The sequence below is a fragment of the Malaclemys terrapin genome, chromosome 11, assembly GCF_027887155.1.
Source record: "Malaclemys terrapin pileata isolate rMalTer1 chromosome 11, rMalTer1.hap1, whole genome shotgun sequence".
NCBI lineage: Eukaryota > Metazoa > Chordata > Testudines > Emydidae > Malaclemys > Malaclemys terrapin.
In genome coordinates, this window is record NC_071515.1 from 77,125,234 (window position 1) to 77,142,642 (window position 17,409).

At 51.9% G+C, this 17,409-nt stretch overlaps 1 protein-coding gene across 10 annotated transcripts in view; it reads right to left on the reverse strand.

Moving 5' to 3' along the window:
• TNS1 (tensin 1) overlaps positions 1-17,409 on the reverse strand; it is a 257,548-nt gene that overhangs the window by 31,273 nt on the left and 208,866 nt on the right. For 5 of the 10 annotated variants that reach the window (XM_054043847.1, XM_054043844.1, XM_054043850.1 and 2 more), the window contains 4 exons: positions 11,847-12,043; positions 11,413-11,551; positions 5,942-6,034; positions 3,908-3,943 (listed from right to left, as the gene is read on the reverse strand). In XM_054043847.1, the coding sequence (XP_053899822.1) occupies positions 3,908-3,943; positions 5,942-6,034; positions 11,413-11,551; positions 11,847-12,043 (465 nt within the window). The remainder of the gene's footprint in view (positions 1-3,907; positions 3,944-5,941; positions 6,035-11,412; positions 11,552-11,846; positions 12,044-17,409) is intronic. The other 5 variants (XM_054043849.1, XM_054043846.1, XM_054043851.1 and 2 more) reach the window with 3 other exon arrangements.

Below are 17,409 nucleotides of genomic sequence, written 5' to 3' on the forward strand. Positions count from 1 at the left end.
CACCTGTGATTTTATGCTCATAATTAACTGTCCCTTGCAAAAACTGGAAGCCGACTTCAAAAGATGGGTGTGTGTGTGTGTGTGTGTGTGTGTGAAAAGTGCTGTTTAAACATAAATCAACAGTGCAGAAATTCAATTCAGACAGTCTGACTAGAGTAGTGCAGAAAAAACTGCAGCTCCTTTCCATTCTAATTTACTATATTATTGGCCAAATTCTCTATCCCATTATCTAGCAGGATCAGGCCATGGAAAACCCCATTGCAATGTACACGCAGAAAGGAACCCAGGTATAGTTTCCACAGTGTCAAGCTAAACCCTGATTAGCTTTACACATCCGATGAAAACAATCACATTGCGATGGGCTCAGTCCCACCCTTCCAGATGTGCAGCTACTGACTCTCCAGGTGCACCTTTCTGTGAGTGCCAGGACGAATCCATCCCAGGTTGCACTTCTGTGAGCCCATCCCTTGGCTTTGCACAATGCACAGAACAAGCCGGACAGTTAAGGAGAGTTGCGGGGGCCAGAAGAGGATAGAGAACAGATGCTCACGCCGATTAAGCGTACAACGCCTACTGCGTGCTACTGACCAAGATCTCCACTTCAGAAGGGCTTTCCTGTCCAAATCCCCCCACCCCTTTACGTTGGCCAGGATTGCTGGGAGCGGCAAGAACATTTATTCCCTCCAATATCTGGGAATCGCACCCTCGTTCCACCCTCAAGCGACACAATGCATAAGACATGGTTGGTTTTTTTCAAAGCAAATTGTTGAAACACCTTGATAAACTTCCTCCCCATTTTAAAGCTGGGAAATGAATCAAAGAATGGTTATGCTGTTTCTCAAGGCTGAGCTGTGAACCGGGATCTGACACAGGAGTAAAACTCAGTGACTTCTAGCTAATAACTGGGTGCACAATCACTGTACCATGCAGCCTTCCGTAGGCTGTGATATGCAATTCTCCAGTGGCTAGCACATTCATTCTAAACGTAGATGGGGAAAAAATTGTGAAAAATTTCAAAACTTCATTATTTTTGCATTTTTGCACTGAGTTAAAAAAACAGAGACATTTTTCCATTTCCCAAATTTGTGGGCGCATTTTTCCCCTCCCTTTTATCAAAAGCGTTATTGAAAAGGCCACCAAAATGTTTCATCTGCTGAAAACTGGTTTTGGGGAAACAGAAACTTTTTACAAAAGTGTTAGAGAAAAAGTACGGGAAAAAAAGGCACAAAACCCACAACATATTGACAAGATCAAAAACATCGTTTTAGGCAGGGAAGGGCATTTTTCTATCAAAAAAATTTTCTTTCAAAAAAAGTCAACTCGCTCAGCTAATTTCTTCCTCGTGGCAAAAGCATTGGTCCTCTTTCAGGAGCCAGAACATGCTAGGTTTTAAAACACAACACTTCAAATGATCTGAGTCATGCAGAAAATGGGTGAAAGAATGTTCAAAGCACATGAGTCAGACTCTAAAACCCATGAAATTGGCTTTAAAAGAATGTATTTTAAAAAATCTCATGTCTTTTTTTATTTCCCTTCTGGTTTTGAACTGTAGAGGTCACATTTAAACCTGGTCTGCAAAGCAATTTTGATAAAAACAAAAAAGTTTTCATTTTCATCCAAATTTTTCTTCAAAGGGATTTTGGGGTTATGTCAAACCACCGAAAACCTGAAAAATCAAACATTTGTCTGTTTCTGGCTGAAAAAAATTCAGCCAAACTCCCAAAATATTCTGTTTTGGGATGAACATTTTCCTTCTTTAAAATGAAAAATGGACGGAAAATGGTTGAAAAATGATATTAACCACAGAATGTGCCACGTTGACTAAAATGTCATGTTCTTGTTGAAAAACATTTTGAACAATAACAAAAATTGCAACCAGCTCTTGCCACATTTTTAGGCTTTTCTCTGCAGCCACGAGGACGAGAAACTTTGTTTTTTAATTAAAGCTGAAATTGTCCTGTAATCTCCTGACTCCAAGAGCTGGGTCTTTAAGGCAAACACCACAATAAAGATTTGTGGTAAAATAATGAGAGGTTGCCAAGCCTGCTTTGGGTGCAGCAAAAATGGACAGATTCTTCTGAAACTCCCCAGAGAGGTTCAGACGGGACTGAAATACATGCAAAAAACTCAGCCCAAGGAGTAACTCAGAAGTGACTGAAAATAGGACAAGTATCAGGGGGTAGCCGTGTTAGTCTGTATCTACAAAAACAACAAGGAGTCTGGTGGCACCATATATCTGTTAGTCTTTAAGGTGCCACCAGACTCCTTGTTGTTTTTGAACATAGGACAGTGCCATCTCAATCACAGCCTCACCATCTGGCTGCAACACATTAACTAGGAAAGCACGGAGACAGAGTGTGTAGGCGTGTGGATTCCAAGCTCTTAACTTCTGTATCCACAAGGCGCTTGCTTATGTTTCGTTTGAAGCTAATGTCCCCTACCTATAAACACTGGCACGTTCTTGTTTAACAGTGTTTGCCATTCCGCTTGGAGAGGCAGCAGCCACCGAAAGCACAAACTGCACCGCAAGTGAACCTGTTCTAAAGCACGTCGCGGCATCTGAAACTCGTGAACTTGAGCTCTGGGTCTCTGCTTATATTTTCACTCCCCTCGGGTCAGCAAAAGCACAGAGCTTGGGAGTCTTATGGCCTTAGGGTATCAGTCACAGAAAGGAGTCGCTGAGAACTGACCTCTGTGAAATCTATCCCTCTGGTCACAATGGGAGCTCCTGGGGGCTTAGCAGTTAAGAAAATGTGGCCCTTTATTTTGGGACCTGAATTGGAAATGAGCTCTTTGAAAATCGGAAGCTCGTGCTGCAGTCTTCACTGAGACTAGCTGGAGGGAAGCTGGCTTGGGCAGGTTAGCCCATGCACAGCTTTTGCCATGTAGACATACTCTAAGCCCTATTGAAAGTCAATGGTTCTCCAACGGTTCCACAACCAGGGTGTGGCAGTCCGGCCTGGTGGGTAGGACCAGGAGTCATCCTAGTGGTGAGAGCAGAAGTAGGAGCTGGTGGCTGGAGCAGGAGTCAAGCGAGGGGTCACAGCCGGAGTCAGAAACCAGGAGTTGGGCCTAAGGTCAGAGCTGGAGTCAGGGCCAAAGGTCAGAGCACAAGAGCAGCGTCTGTTGTTGCAGCAGGCCAGGTGCGTGTAGTGCCCCCAAGGTTTATACTGTATGGATCACGCCTCTGCTACCGCTACCTGGCGGTGGCCTGAAATGTCAGTCACCCGGACCCTGCAAACCCGGGTTCTAGTCCTCTCGAGCCTTACGCTCTGCCACTTTTGAAAATGGGACTTAGGCGCTTATGAAAATTTCACCTTTCACCCAGGCATGTCCCTTGGCTGCCTACACATGGAGGGAAGCACGGATCAAGGTGAAAAGAACAGTGGTCAGCCTCAGTACTTCCCCATTGTGGGGGGTGCAGGCAGGACAGAGAGCAGTGTACCCCACTGCTGCGGCCCTATCTCATGGCACCGTCCCGACTGGGTTTCAGAACGAATCTCTGCAGAAGCCAGTGCAATGATCTCCCGGCACACTGATTCACTGGGGTGGGAACGGCACTCCAGGAAGTACCGCCTGCCAGAAGGCAGTGTGACAGGAAGTGATCCGAGAGCACAAGGAACAGCGATTAGCAGAGGCTGAAATGCCACTCCTGGATATTTGATCATTTTCCTGCACACTTCAGTTTCAGGCAGCTCTACCTGGATTTATTTGCTTCGAGATTAGCTCCTACGTATAACTCCCTGGCGGGCCGCACTGCGGTACAATCCTGTATGCACTTTTGACCCTTCTGCATACCACACAAATCAAGCCAACCAGATGTCTCAGCATTAATGAGCTTAGCAGTTCAGCTTCTCTTTTTGGCCAAAAGAGTTCGCATGAATAAAGAGAAAATATCCCTTCTTACCTTCATCAGATTCAACTACTGCCTCCCCATCTAGCTCTGAGGGGGAAAGACGGGAGATGGAGGAGCAAGGCAGGGAAGGACAGACAGTGGAAGAGAAGGAAACACGATGATTCAAAGGGAAGAAAGAGAGAGAGAGAGAGAGAGAGAGAGAGAGATCTAGGTTAATGTTCTTTGCTTTTTCATCCTGGTAAATACCTACATGTGTGCAAGCCACCTGAGCTGCCACAGAAACAGGAAAGAGGTCCAGGTTTTTTAAAGTATTTAGGTGCCTAAAACCCATTGATTTACCACTCACCTGGCCCTTAGCACTCACCTGCAGTATCATTCCTATGGCTTCACCGCTAACCTTTCCCTACTGACAAGCCCTAGGCAGGAAGCGGGGTTATGTCCAAACGGGATGTTGTTATTAATTATTATTCTGATTCCCTCCACCCTTTGAGAAGCCATTGGCCTTCCCTGTTCAGACGGCAGGTCTGGGGCCTACACTGATTGGCTCTCCGTGTGCTGAGAAAACCCCACTGGGAACACGCCTAGTGCTGCTGGTTTTCCATCCGATTCTTATGGGCGTGCATCAGCCTCTCTGCTGTTAAACTCTCTGCTGCTCCACATCTCTCGCCTGGCTGTAAAAATGCCGGCGGCTGAAATGCTGGTGTCTACAGCCCCAGAACTGGTCCCCCAGGGGGCTTTCTCCATTGTAAACTCTAGTCTCTGCTGCTCTCTGACAGCGATTAGCAGGATCGACACAAGGCTCCTGACAGGCCGTAAAGGAAGCTCTTGAAAGCCTGTGAAGGGGAGGCGCGGCGCTGGTGAGCTGGGATCAGTCTGGATTAGAAGACAGCTCCTGGGCTCTGGTATCTGTCCCCGAGACAGCTGTCACAGGCCAGGACCTGGGGATTCACGCAGAGACAGAGGGTGCTCTGGGTATTGTTTTAACTGGCAGGTTGCACTTCCTCTAGCGCCAGCCCTCTTGAACTGCGCCGAGGTGAGACCGCTACAGAAAGGCGGAGAGAGCGAGGGAGAAACGAGGAGTCGGGGTGGAGAGGGGGAGGGGGGGAGCCATAGAGAGCCAAATCCCAACAACCTCATCCACTCCTTCCGTACAGCTCCCAGCAGGGGCCGCTGACCCTGAGTAAGGCCCGCGGGTTCTCACCCAGACAGAGAAGGTGACGTAGAAACCAAAGCGCTGGTGGTGATGGGCGACCACTTTACCGGACAGCATGTCCCTTGCCTTCTTGAAGCTTGTTGTTTGAGAACGTAGGACTAGCCAGCCTGGATCACACCCCCCATGTCCAGCGAGGCCAGTGACAGTAGTCAGCACCAACTGCTTCAGAGGCAAATGCAAGGAACTCCTATGGTATGCAGCTATGGGACAACCTGCCCAGCGGGATGAGTGTAACCTGGTTCTAGGCCTGCAAGGGCCCTCAAGAGGTCATCTAGCTAGCCCACCCTTGGATCTTGGCAGGGAGTCGAACTAGATGACCCTGGTGGACCCTTCTAACCCTTTGGTTCTATGACCCCCCCGCGCTAAGGCAGAATTTAGTATACCAATACATACGGATCACTTGATGATTACCCTGTTCTGTTCATTCCCTCTGAAGCACCTGGCATTGGCCACTGTCAGAAGTCAGGACACTGGGCTAGGTGGACCTTTGGTCTGACCCAGTCTGGCCGTTCTTATGTTCTTATAATCGACAGGCATATTTCTCAACCCCACTGCTGCTACAAGATCCTTCCTCTGCTGGCCGCAGTCCCTGAGGCACAGTGTTGGTGTCCAGTAGCATACATCTCAAAGTCTTGGGTGCACACGCAAGTGACCGAACCCAGTCAGCCTCAGTGACCCTGACGGGCTAACGTTGCAAATTCAGCCTCAGCAGACGCCCCTGGAGAAACAATGCATTCTCGACCTCTCTGTGCAGCGGCACGATTCTCGGATTCAATATAGCCGAGAGGGGCATAAGATGCCAGGATGAACTGGCCCTAACATCCAGCACCTTCCGTCTGCAACCAGCCCCCCGTCCCCACCCATTCGCTTACCTCCCGTTGTCTGCAGCAAAATCTCGGATGGGTTATGGGGCTTCAGTCCCAATGCAGACAGCGGGGTCTTGGCCAGGCCGGGTGGGGAGCGCACTGTAGTCAGGCAAAAGAAATGAAATAAACCCAACGGTATCAAAAGAGGAATTAAATTTAAAGTGCAATAAATCCTAGAGTCATCTCGGTTGTTACTAAATGTAAGTTTATAGCCTCAGCGCTACGTGTGCTACTTAATGACTGTCATTATGTCCTGGCAAGGTGCATGTGCAACTGGAAACACTTAAGCCCGCTGGCCTGCAGAAACCCCAGGAATGCAGGAGCCGAGAGCAGGCCCCCTTATTAGAAGTGACACCTTTGGCTTCTCTTTTATGGAGACGGTGATTCGGCCAGCCCCGATGCCGGCTGCGTGCGGAGGGAACCTAGACACGGGGGGAGACGAAGAAACCTCCTGCTGATGATTGATGGGCAGTTGCAGGAAGATGGATTGAGGGGCCCAGAGGGCGGGGCAGGATTACAAATTCCTTTGATGCCCATCAACCCTGCTTGAGTGTGCTGGGAGCCTGAAGGCCTTGCCTCCTAGAGGAGAGAGCACCTTGGCATCGCCACCATTAGGGACAGTCCACCAGCAGGAATGACTTCCCGGGGCTTGCAGGAATCCAAACGCTGGGCAAGTCGGCAAAGTGACAGCCCCCTGGCTGGATAAGAGCGCCCTCCATTGCCTCAGCGCCTCTCATCCAGGGATCTCAAAGCTCCTTCCCCAACGCTCACTGATTCAGACTCCCTGCCACGCTTAATTGATGACACCTCCCCACCCTATGAGGGCATTTAGCTGCACTCCCCTCATTGGACAGGTTGGTAAACTGAGGCACACAAAGGTAACACGTCCTGCCTGCAGTGACTCGGGAAGTTGGCGGCGCAGCTAGGGCTAGAACCCAGGAGTCCTGACTTCCACACTCCAAAACACGAGACCACCCAGTATGTGTCTGCTGCGGGGAGAGGCTCATTTCTCAAGGCACAGTTTGCCAGAGATGCCTCCAAGAACATCAGCATTTCATCTGGACTCGGACTGATATTAACATAAACACAGTGGGCCAGATTCCGATCTCCGTCCCCTAGATCTAAATCCAGAGGGGCTCCATTGACTTCAACTGAGATACTCCAGATTCACCCCGGTGAAAACGAGAACAGAATACGGCCCTCATCAATTCAAACCACCATGCTCACCAAACAGGCCCATTACCTAATCTTCCCCTGGGAAAACTAACTTAGGGCCCACACTTTACGTCGTAGCATTCGCTCTACCTACTGGATTCGTTCTGGTAGAGAGACCTAAACGGTGCCCATGACATGAACTTTCACACATATGGTGTAGATACACATCTGGAAAACCAGCCAGATGTGCAGCGACACATGTGTCACATACCCACCAGCCTGTTTACAAATGCACACAACATGTGTTCCATAGCTCTATTGCACGTATATATTATATAGAGAGAGACTGGTATGTCGTATGTACGTATAAGGGGGGGAGGGTGTATATATATATATAGCACACATACTATATATAGGGTACACATATGAAGCAGGGAGTGATGGAGCAAATGGATGCAGATGTATATGTGAGATGCGCGTACTACAAGTCTCACCAATAAGGCTTTATAGTGTGTGTGTATGGGGGGGGGGGGGGCGAGTTCTTGCCGTTGATTTCTATCTCCCTGACACTGCATTTTACCAGCTCGAAACAATTCAGACTTTCTATTCTAACTGGGAGGAAGAGACCTCAGGACACAGAAGAGGTGTGGGAATGCTGCCAAAAGCAAAAACAAGGAGACAAACGAGGCTCCAACCTCCCTAAAGGAAACTTGACACATTCCTTTAGCTTTATCCGCTGCTTGCATTTCAACCTTCTGACTTACAGATTCAGACGGGCACCCACGCTGGCAGCGGGAGGAGGCGGGAGGCAGGCATGGAAACAAAAGCCAGTCCTCATGAGCTCACGTTTTCACGGCTGCGACGTTGGTTAGAACTGTTTGCTCAATGCAGATGAGATACTGGGAAACCAAGCAATTCCACGGACGGGCCAAGACGTTCCAGCCAAGTGTTACCGCTAATGCGCTGGGCCTGCTTCTCAATGGCTGGGGGTTGTTGCACGGGGGGGAAATCCGGCAGAGCCAGATGCAAGGATATGGGTTTAACCCCCAAACCATCATGAAATCTAGCCTGCAGTGAGCAGCGATGTCATGGTCACCAGCTCTCCTAGCGGAAATGAAATTAACTCATGTCTCCGCCGTCCGACAAACCACAGAAGCCCCAGCTGTGAGGTTCTGATCTGGATGAGGATTCAAATTTCCCTCTCATGGGAAAGTGGGCAGTTGGAGCTGGGATTCTGGTTCATAAGTGCACTTCCCCCAAACCTGGGGGGGGTGTTTGGATCGGGGGGCTCCCTATGGGTCCGTCTGTAGCAGCAATAGGCAAACCTCAAAAGATTCAGCTCTGATGTTGCTCGGGAGTTTACCTGAGCCTGCTTGGTCGAGAAGCTGGCCAGGGCTGAGATGCAAAAGAGTCCCCGTTATGCACTGGGTAAGAAATGTTGCCCCGAGGGCACATATCAAGCCTATACGATTAACCGGTCACTCTGAAATTCACCCTGCAGCAGCTGAGCATTCAAAGTGCAGCCGAACGTCCCAGCCACACCCTCGCCCTTCATCACCAACGGGCGATGACCTTGCCCAGACGTGTGTTTCTGAGGGGAAAGGGGTTAAAAACAACTCTCCTGCTAAACTTGGTGTGTAGCAACTGCAGCCACCGATGGGGGCTGAGCGAATCACAGATGTTTCAGTTCGCTGGAAATGCAAAAAAAATGTATTGGGATTGAACAGAAAACTCATTTTTTCAAATGAAACCCGAGATGAAACGTTTCAATTTCAACTGTTGGAAAAGGTTTTTCATTTTTTTATAAAATAAAATGAAAGGAAATGTGGAAAGGAAAAGTCATTTAAAAAAAAAAAACTCCTAAAAATAAAATGCTGAAAAAAAATCAAAACAATTTGACTAAATTGACGTGAATTTGGGAAAGATTTTGGTGTCGCCAAATCTGCATTTTTCACCCCCCAAAAAAGTTTTGAGTGAAAACTTTTGCCCAGCACTAGTCTAAGGCCGTGGGACATCCACAAGGTTCAGAGACAGGAGATATGGAGAATATAGTTTGGGAGGTGACTGCCATGTTGGAAAATCTCTCCTGATCGGGACCAGAGCATCTCAATCAGGGCCGGCTTTAGTAAGTGCAGGGCCTGATTCGTGGGGCTTTTACTTACCGGGTGGCACTCCGAGTCTTCGGTGACACTTCGGCTCCGGGTCCTTCGGCGCGAGTGAAGGACGTGCCGCCGAAGACCCAGAGCGAGTGAAGGACCTGCTGCCTAAGACCCGCAGCGCCGCCAGGTGAGTAAATATTAAAAAGGCCACTGGGCACGGGGCCCTCTTAGGCGTGGGGCCCGATTCAAGGGACTCGGGCCAATCGGCCGAAAGCCAGCCCTTTTCTCAATCCATTTTCAGCTCTGCTATTGCACTTATAAATACATAGGACTATCAAACGTGGCCATTGCTTTTTTTCCCAGTTGCTCAGCAATGCATTGTGCTGGTGCAGCCTGATTCAGCCGTGCCGTTGTGGCACTGGGACAGCGGCAGAACCGGTCAAAGCGGAATTCACTTCTTCCAAACCTACCACCAAGTTATCAAGGGTTAGCCAGGAGGATGCATGCTCAGCTGGAGGAGTCAGGAGGTCAGAACATGCAGCAGGAAGTTTGAGGGTCAGACTTTCTCAGCAACTTGCAAGGATCAGCAAAGCAACTGCTGAAACCTCCTTTGCCTACCTCAGGCTCAGCAGAGCACCTGCATGTTAAGTAGCATCTAACTTCCCTTGTCATTCACCCTTCCCTTCTGCAACTCTGTTCAGGTAAAGGGGATTCACCTTGCACTCGGCTACACGCCAGGGGCTCCTATCTGGCCATCCGGATATTAACAGTGAATGGATTTAAATGGACAGTGTCAACCCAAAATGGGCCTTCTTTAAAGGGAGTTGAATTCCATGCAATATACACACGTGCACACACAGCATGTCTTTAGCTAGGTACACGGGGGAAACATGCTAGTCCTTAGTTGAAGCTCTTTGAGGCCAGGACAATATTTGCATGATAGGACTGTACGGTACCGACAGCACTGGGGCTCTGATCACAGCTTGTCAGTGGCGTAGTACAAACGACTTTTTGCCTTGGTCAAAGCAGATCAACCCAAATAAGGGCTGATGCCAACTTTATCCTACTCCTGGCCAGCACGTATCCCGTCTCGGGGCTACAGAAACCCTCTTTGGGGACTATTTCAGGGAGTTTTAAAACAATTGCATCGGGACTATTTTTCATAACCTTCCACCTTCCAAACTAGCGGCCCTAGCTACCATGAGTCCAACTGTCCAGGACTCGGAGGAAGCCACGCAAATTGACCTAAAATAGCCTTTCTGTGCCCCCCCACCCCCACCCCCCCCTGCCCCAAAAGTCACTGGTTTAAAATCAACTCTCCCACCCAGAGCTAGGAGCAGATGCTGGATCTGAATGGGAGAAAGTTCCTCCTCCCAGCTTTGTCAGACTGGGAGGTGTCACCTCAAAGTGGTGCTGTCTCGAAAAGCTGTCGCTGACGCGGGACTGAGCGGAGATCCCTAAACAGCTTGGTAATGGAGCCAACGGTTTGGATTCTTTCCGCCCCAAAAAGATTTGCTTTTTTAACACTCTCGAGCTGGGAGGATGTTCGGTTTGGGATTCTGGAGAGATGTGCCGGGGTCCCTCTCAGAAGGAGGGGCTCGGCTGCGGAAGTGATTGCTCTGAGTTGAGCTTTGGAACGACACGCGGCCGTGGCGGAGAGCAACGTGATCGGAGATTTAGGCTGGTTGCTCTGGAGGGTCAGGATGCCGGAGAGTATCCCACAGCTCCTTGGCATCATGCAGCAGCCATCACTCAGAAGACGAAGCGGTAGGAGCCAGGGCGGTATCTCACATATACCATGTAGAGGGGAAACGAATTGAAATGGGAGCCTCCTCAGTACACAGAGATAGTTTTATTTTCAGGGTGCTTTTGTGACAGATTGGGGCACGCCCCCCAACATAGGGTTCGATTATTTCCATCACATGCCCTCAGGGGCCCCCAGGACCATGATTTTACACCCCGCTATCTGTAAAACGCGGCTGTCGAAATGAAATAACAACGAAACCAAGGAAACTTGCAGCGCGTGGAGTGGCGGAGGACGGTGTCAAGCAGAGAAGAGAAGTGACAGAAGGAATTGCCGTGGGAAAGGGGTGGAGGGATGAGAGAAAGAGAGGAAATGGCGGCAGGTGTCTGGAATTCGGAGCTGCTTGACCTGCTGCTTGTATCTGGCTTTGCTAGAGCCGCCCGCTGGTTCCCACCGCCTCCCGGAGCCGCGGAACTTACGCAGGTGACCGTAAGGGGTTTGCGGCGAGACAGGAAAGGCAGGGGTTGGGGGAGAGATCTCACCACCGCTGGAGGGTGGGCTGGGTGGAGAGGTCCCCTCCAGCTCTTCAAAGGCTTCCTTGTAGCTGTGGAGATGAGGCTGCGGAAGAAAGCAAGCGAGGCCGAGTCAAAGTCGCGGTGAGAGCAGACCCCAGGCAAACGTGGCCCCATCCTCAGCCACCCACCAACCCAGGCTCACGGACGCTGGGGCTTCATTGCCAGAAAGAACTAGGGGCTTTCTTCAGCTGCTTTGTGGGTCTCTGGCAAGCCTCAGTCCCCTCCACCCACCCCCTGGCAACTGGGGTTGAATGGCGAGGTCCCCCTCCAGCAGCGCTGTCCGCATTACCAGGCGCCCCGCTACAAAGCAGCCGGGGGAAAGACCAAGGACAAGGCACCTCTTTGGGCCTCCCTCCCGGGTTGGCGGCGATGCTGCTGACCACTTCTGGCGAGAAGCTGTGGACCGGCGAGCGGGCAGTGGGGCTCCGGGGCGTGCCGGGCTCCTGGGGACTGTTCTCGTACTGGCCGTCGCTGGTCGTGCGTCTTCGGCTCAGCGGTCCGGGCTCCTCCGGGGCCTTGTCCCGTGACTCCACCCCTGGAATTCAAGCACACGGCGGGAAGCACTCGTTAAAAAGGACGATGCCCAGCAACAGGCTCATCCCTTAGGGAGCCACGTGGCAGCTGGCACGTTGGTGATTTATCTCAGGCACGAGCCACTCCTCACCTGACGACTCCAGCTCCTTGGCATCTCGGGGCTCTCCCTGAGGACTCTTTACCCCCAAACATTTTTAAAGGGCCATCTGCACTGCCTTAAGGGGCCCGCAGAGAGACCAAGGTAGCTGGAGCCTTCTGATTCCTACAGGATAGGCACAGCATGTGCGGGAAATCACCCTGCCGCCCCGATGCCAACCTGGAGAGAACCAAGGAACGGACGTGCCCACTGCCAATACAGCCTTTGCTCTGCGTGGAGACCCAGCACAGTGCTACAGGAATTGGTGCTGCAGGAGGGGCTCGTGATCAGAGGAGACACCGAGCAAAAGTCCTTATCATGTGTGGTCATCAAAGAATCCGGGATCCCCTCCTCCCCTGGACCCTTCTCCCCTCCTACAATTCACTGGAAGAGCCAGTCCCACTCTAAGGTAACCCCAGAGATCTCTGGCATCTCTAGTGCAGTGGGCGGAATACGCAACATACCGCTGGATATAAAATGGACCTCTACGGCGATTAGTTAGTGCCAGCACGGCTCCTGAGTGGCTAAGAATCATAGACTCATAGACTTTAAGGTCAGAAGGGACCATTATGATGGTCTAGTCTGACCTCCAGCACAACGCAGGCCACAGAATCTCACCCACCCACTCCTGTATCAAACCCCTAGCCTATGTCTGAGCTATTCAAGTCCTCAAATCATGGTTTAAAGTCTTCAAGGTGCAGAGAATCCTCTGGCAAGTGACCCGTGCCCCACACTGCAGAGGAAGGCGAAAAACCCCCAGGGCCACTGCCAATCTGCCCTGGTGGAAAATTCCTTCCCGACCCCAAATAAACCCTGAGCATGTGGGCAAGACTCACCAGCCAGACACCCAGGAAAGAATTCTCTTTAGTATCTCAGATCCCATCTAACATCCCATCACAGCCACTGGGCATATTTACCTGCTAATAATCAAAGATCAATGAATTGCCAAAATGAGGCTATCCCATCATACCATCCCCTCCACAAACTTCGCGAGCTCAGTTCTGAAGCCAGGTATGGCTCCTTCCTAAAAAGCAAGGCTAGGCTCTGGCATCCTGGCCAAGTGGTTATTCTCCCAATACCCCGGGAATTCCACTGCAGACAATAACTCTTCCCTTGCTGTCCTGCATGGCTGCTGTGCTGCCCGGACGATCAGAGACCCGGAGGGCTGGGAGGAGGGACCTCGAGGGGTCATCAAACTCAGTCCGCCCACGCTGAACCAGGACCAAGCTGGATGTTAGCGGCATAGAGTTTAAGGCCAGAAGGGAGCAGGAGATTATCCAGTCTGACCTCCTGTCTGGCCCAGGCCACCCATAGCACCCAGCCACCCGCACACCAAGCCCCACGTCCAGAATAGGCACAAAGCTGCCTTTCACCCCGAGGTGGATGCCTGTCAATGATGGGTAAAGTGGCCTTTGTAACACACAAGGCCTGATCCGCAGGGCACCTGCCGTTTCCACGGACTCCAATGGGATGGAAAATGCACCATAAATAACCATTAAGAGTTTGCATCTCCCATTCCCATCACACCTGAGCGCCTGTATCTCCGTTACACCCCAGTAGGAAGGGTGCTATCCCCATTTTACAGATGGGAACTGAGGCACAGGGAGATTAAATGACTTGTCCAGGGCCACACAAGTCATGTGGGCCAGAGCAGGGGATTGAACCTGGGTCTCTGGCTAGCGCCCAAACCACCGGCCCACCCCTTCCCTCTTGAGCAATCCTCCACCTTGCTTTGGAGGCTGTCAGCAGAGGTACCAGTTCAGGGCCTGGGTGGAAGGCCACTGCAGTGCGTGGGAGTTTGACTTAGCCAGGCATTGGCTCAGGCAGCCGAGCCAACTGTGATGGTGGCTTTTGGACAGGGAACCGGACGGAGCCCACAGCAATGAGCGAGAGTGAAATGTTCGCTACAGCCATACAACGCGCTGCAAGGCCCGGGAGCAGCAGACGGGAGACAGAGCTCAAGAGAGACCCGGGCTGGCGGCGACGGGGTGGGCACCCTGAAGGGACTCTTCCGAGCAGAGGGGCCGAGCAAGTCCAACTAACTAAGCCAGGGATGGTTCCCACAGCCTGAGCGCCCTCCCCCCGCCCCCGTCCACGAGAACAAGCCCTAGAGAAGTGCATCTCAGAGCCTGGCCAGGGAAAATAGGTCTCCGTGCCAGGAATCTAGAGCACATTCCAGTCCACTTCTTTGTTTGCATCCCCGCTAGCCCCCGTTTTCCACACACACACACACACCCCACCAGCAGCCTGGCTGCAAAGAGGTGACACCTCTGGGGAGAGGCTTGCAGGCTTTGTAAAGCTGGGGATGGGAACCAGAGCTGCGTTAAGGGCTGGGTTCTCCCCCCGCCCCCCAGCTCTTCGCTGCGAGTGGCAATCCGCCGGGGAGGAGGGAGCAGGGTTTGGCCTGGATTCCAGCGCCTGAGTGCAGATGTCCACTTTAGCAGAGGGGGAGGGCGGCTGTCTCCATGGCAATGACACCAACTAACATGCAGCATCTGGCCCAGCGGGAAATCCCGGAGGGAAGGAAGGAGCAGGGAATTGCTAATCACGCCTTGCAAGCATCACTTTACAGCACGCTGTTCTGCTAAGACAGGGATCCTAGCTCCGTTCCCCCAGACCGTGCACCGCTCCTAACGACACAACGGCAATCAGCTAATTAACGCTCCGCTCGGCGCCATGCTGGGAGGTGGAGAAAGACTTTTACGCCCATTCTGCAGATGGGGAAACTGAGGTACAGAGCGGCTCGGTGATTTGCACATAGGGCACCCGTGGCAGAACGGGCTCCTGGCACCAGCTCGAAGCTGTTTGATCTGATTTCTAAAAGGGCCCGCGGGATTGACGTGAGCCCAAGGAATCCCGACTCCAAAGGCCAGGAAATCAGCCACAACAATAAGAAAGGCTCCTACTTATGCCAGTGTCTTTTAGCCCAGGGGACCGCTATGGGTTTCACGTGCTGGATTTACAGATGGCCACTGAGGGACCAATGTAGGAGCTCATGCTAATTTACTCCCACAACGTCCCCAGGCAGAGAGCTGATTTCCACGGAACTGCACCCGTCACAAAGCTCCCAGCAACATGAGTAAGCCATCAGGAGGCAGCCCTCAGCGCGGCTGGGCACGGGGGCTGGACTGGTCCTGCAAATTGCCCAGCATGCTTTGGGTGCATTTCCTCCAGGGTGGGGGGGAATGAGAAAATGGTTTGCCAAGCCAGTGGGAGGCAGCGGAGTGGGCTGCCCGGGGCGGTGGGGAGAAGACTGTACCGGGGCAGGGCGGGAGGGCAGCAGGCTGCATTAATGAGCTAGGGAGGGGGCTGCATCGGGGTGTTAGGAGGGGATGGGGAGCCGGCTCGAGGCGCATTTCCACCCATTTCTCCCTACTGCCTAGGAACCTCACATTTAGATCCTGTCCAGGCAGACGCCGCTTTGGAGTTCCCATGACATTGGCATACGTGGCCCTTTAAAGGGGGCTGCTTAAGAAGCTGAGGTCCTGTCTGCACCGTGGGGATATTAACGATCTCAGGGCACTTTGTATCAGTGCTGGGGTTTGGCCCTGCCCCAAAATGTCCCCATCTCCTGTCCCTGTTCTGCTGCGCAGCTCTGCACCCCAGAGGCGGCTGCATTTCAAGGCCGGGAGAAGTGACCTCTGCAGAAATCGTTTGCGAACACGGTGGGATCCTTTGGGACGAAAGGTGCCTTAGATGCACGAGAGACTGTTACACAGTAAACTGAAAATGAAACTGGTAAGCACCGATGCACCCTCATTACCCAAAGACATATATGCTGCCGGCACTCCCCCTATAACTCATCTTTGCCAGTAACTCCCCCTGGTCACCCTCAGCAGACAGACACACACATTGCGGCTTAGCGACACTCAGCACTGTTCTCAGAGCCGGGCAGGTAAATGCTAGAGACCAGCTGGGGCTGTCTACTGTCCTCTCGGATATACACTCTGTCCTTTCATCAGCCTCGGTCCAGTTTGTCACGCACAGCCACTCTCTCTCCCCTCTCGGGAGCCACCTTATAGACCCTGCCTAGAGGAATTTAGCATAACATTGGGCACTAGAAAATGGACTGAGAACCCCAACTTCTTTCCCAGACGCCTCTGAAAAGCCATCAGGTTGGCCCCTGGCTCTTCCTGACTTCCAGAGAACTATTCCTGAATCTCTGACGCCCCCGCCCCCTTCTTCAGATCTTGAAAAATCCGCTAACGAAGTGGGGAGGAAGTTGGCTGCAAGTTCCTGGCACACGCTGCTTAGGCTCATTGCTGAAAGACGAAGCCTTTCCAAGTGAGTTTCTAAATAATAATCACAGTAACGATGATAATCAGAAAATCACCATGCTGGGGAGATGCAAGAGAGCTGAAAGCTGGCGCGCAGCCCCAATGGAGTTTGCCCACGTAAATGATGCAGGCTGGGAAATTCCATGAACAGCAACTTTGGAACCAAATTCGCCCATCCAGCCTGCTGGAGCCTGCCGCATGTCGGTCATTTGCTGAGCGTACCGGCAATTCCCGGGCCAGTGAATGCAGAAGAAGCCACCGAAGCGGAAATGAGCCACTCTGTGGGTCAGAGACGCATTGTGCAGGCCGGGTGGGAGAAAGCTCGTCGTGAGCGGGCGGTGGCACGCCAGGCTTCCCACAGGACGGTGCCCGGGGCGTGAGAAGCTGTGTGGCGGAGCCCATGCTGTCCTCATTGAACGGGGGACAACCAGCGTTCACAATATCACACTTCCAGGGGTAACTTCCTACCCCCTTTTGTTAAGTGACCCCCCGAGATGACTAGAATGGAAAGGAAAAAACCTTTGCTTGGTGCAGTTAGTAGCATTTTGTGTCCAGTTAGTTAGTTAGGCTCACGGCCCAGCAGCTTGAAGGTATTTAGGTGCTCAGGTCCCACTGAAACCAATGGGAGTTAGGCGCCAAACTACCTGCGCACTGCTGGAGCTTGGGTCTTTAACTCAATTTGGACTAGCATCTGCTTTTAGTTCAGGAGGCCCCTGGCTCAGCTCCAGCTGTGCCCACGCCGGTGACCATCACGCACACACCTGCTTATCTTTAAGCAGCAGGTCGTCCCCGTTAACTACCCTTCCGCACAACTGGTTGCGCGCTGCGTGTTACGTGTGTCTGCAAGGCTTGGTCTGCTTGGGTGAGGCGTCTACCCAGCAAAACCCCATTGTCATAGGAAAATGGGACCGGGAACCCAGCACAAACATGGTCCCCTCGGGACTCGGGGCAGAA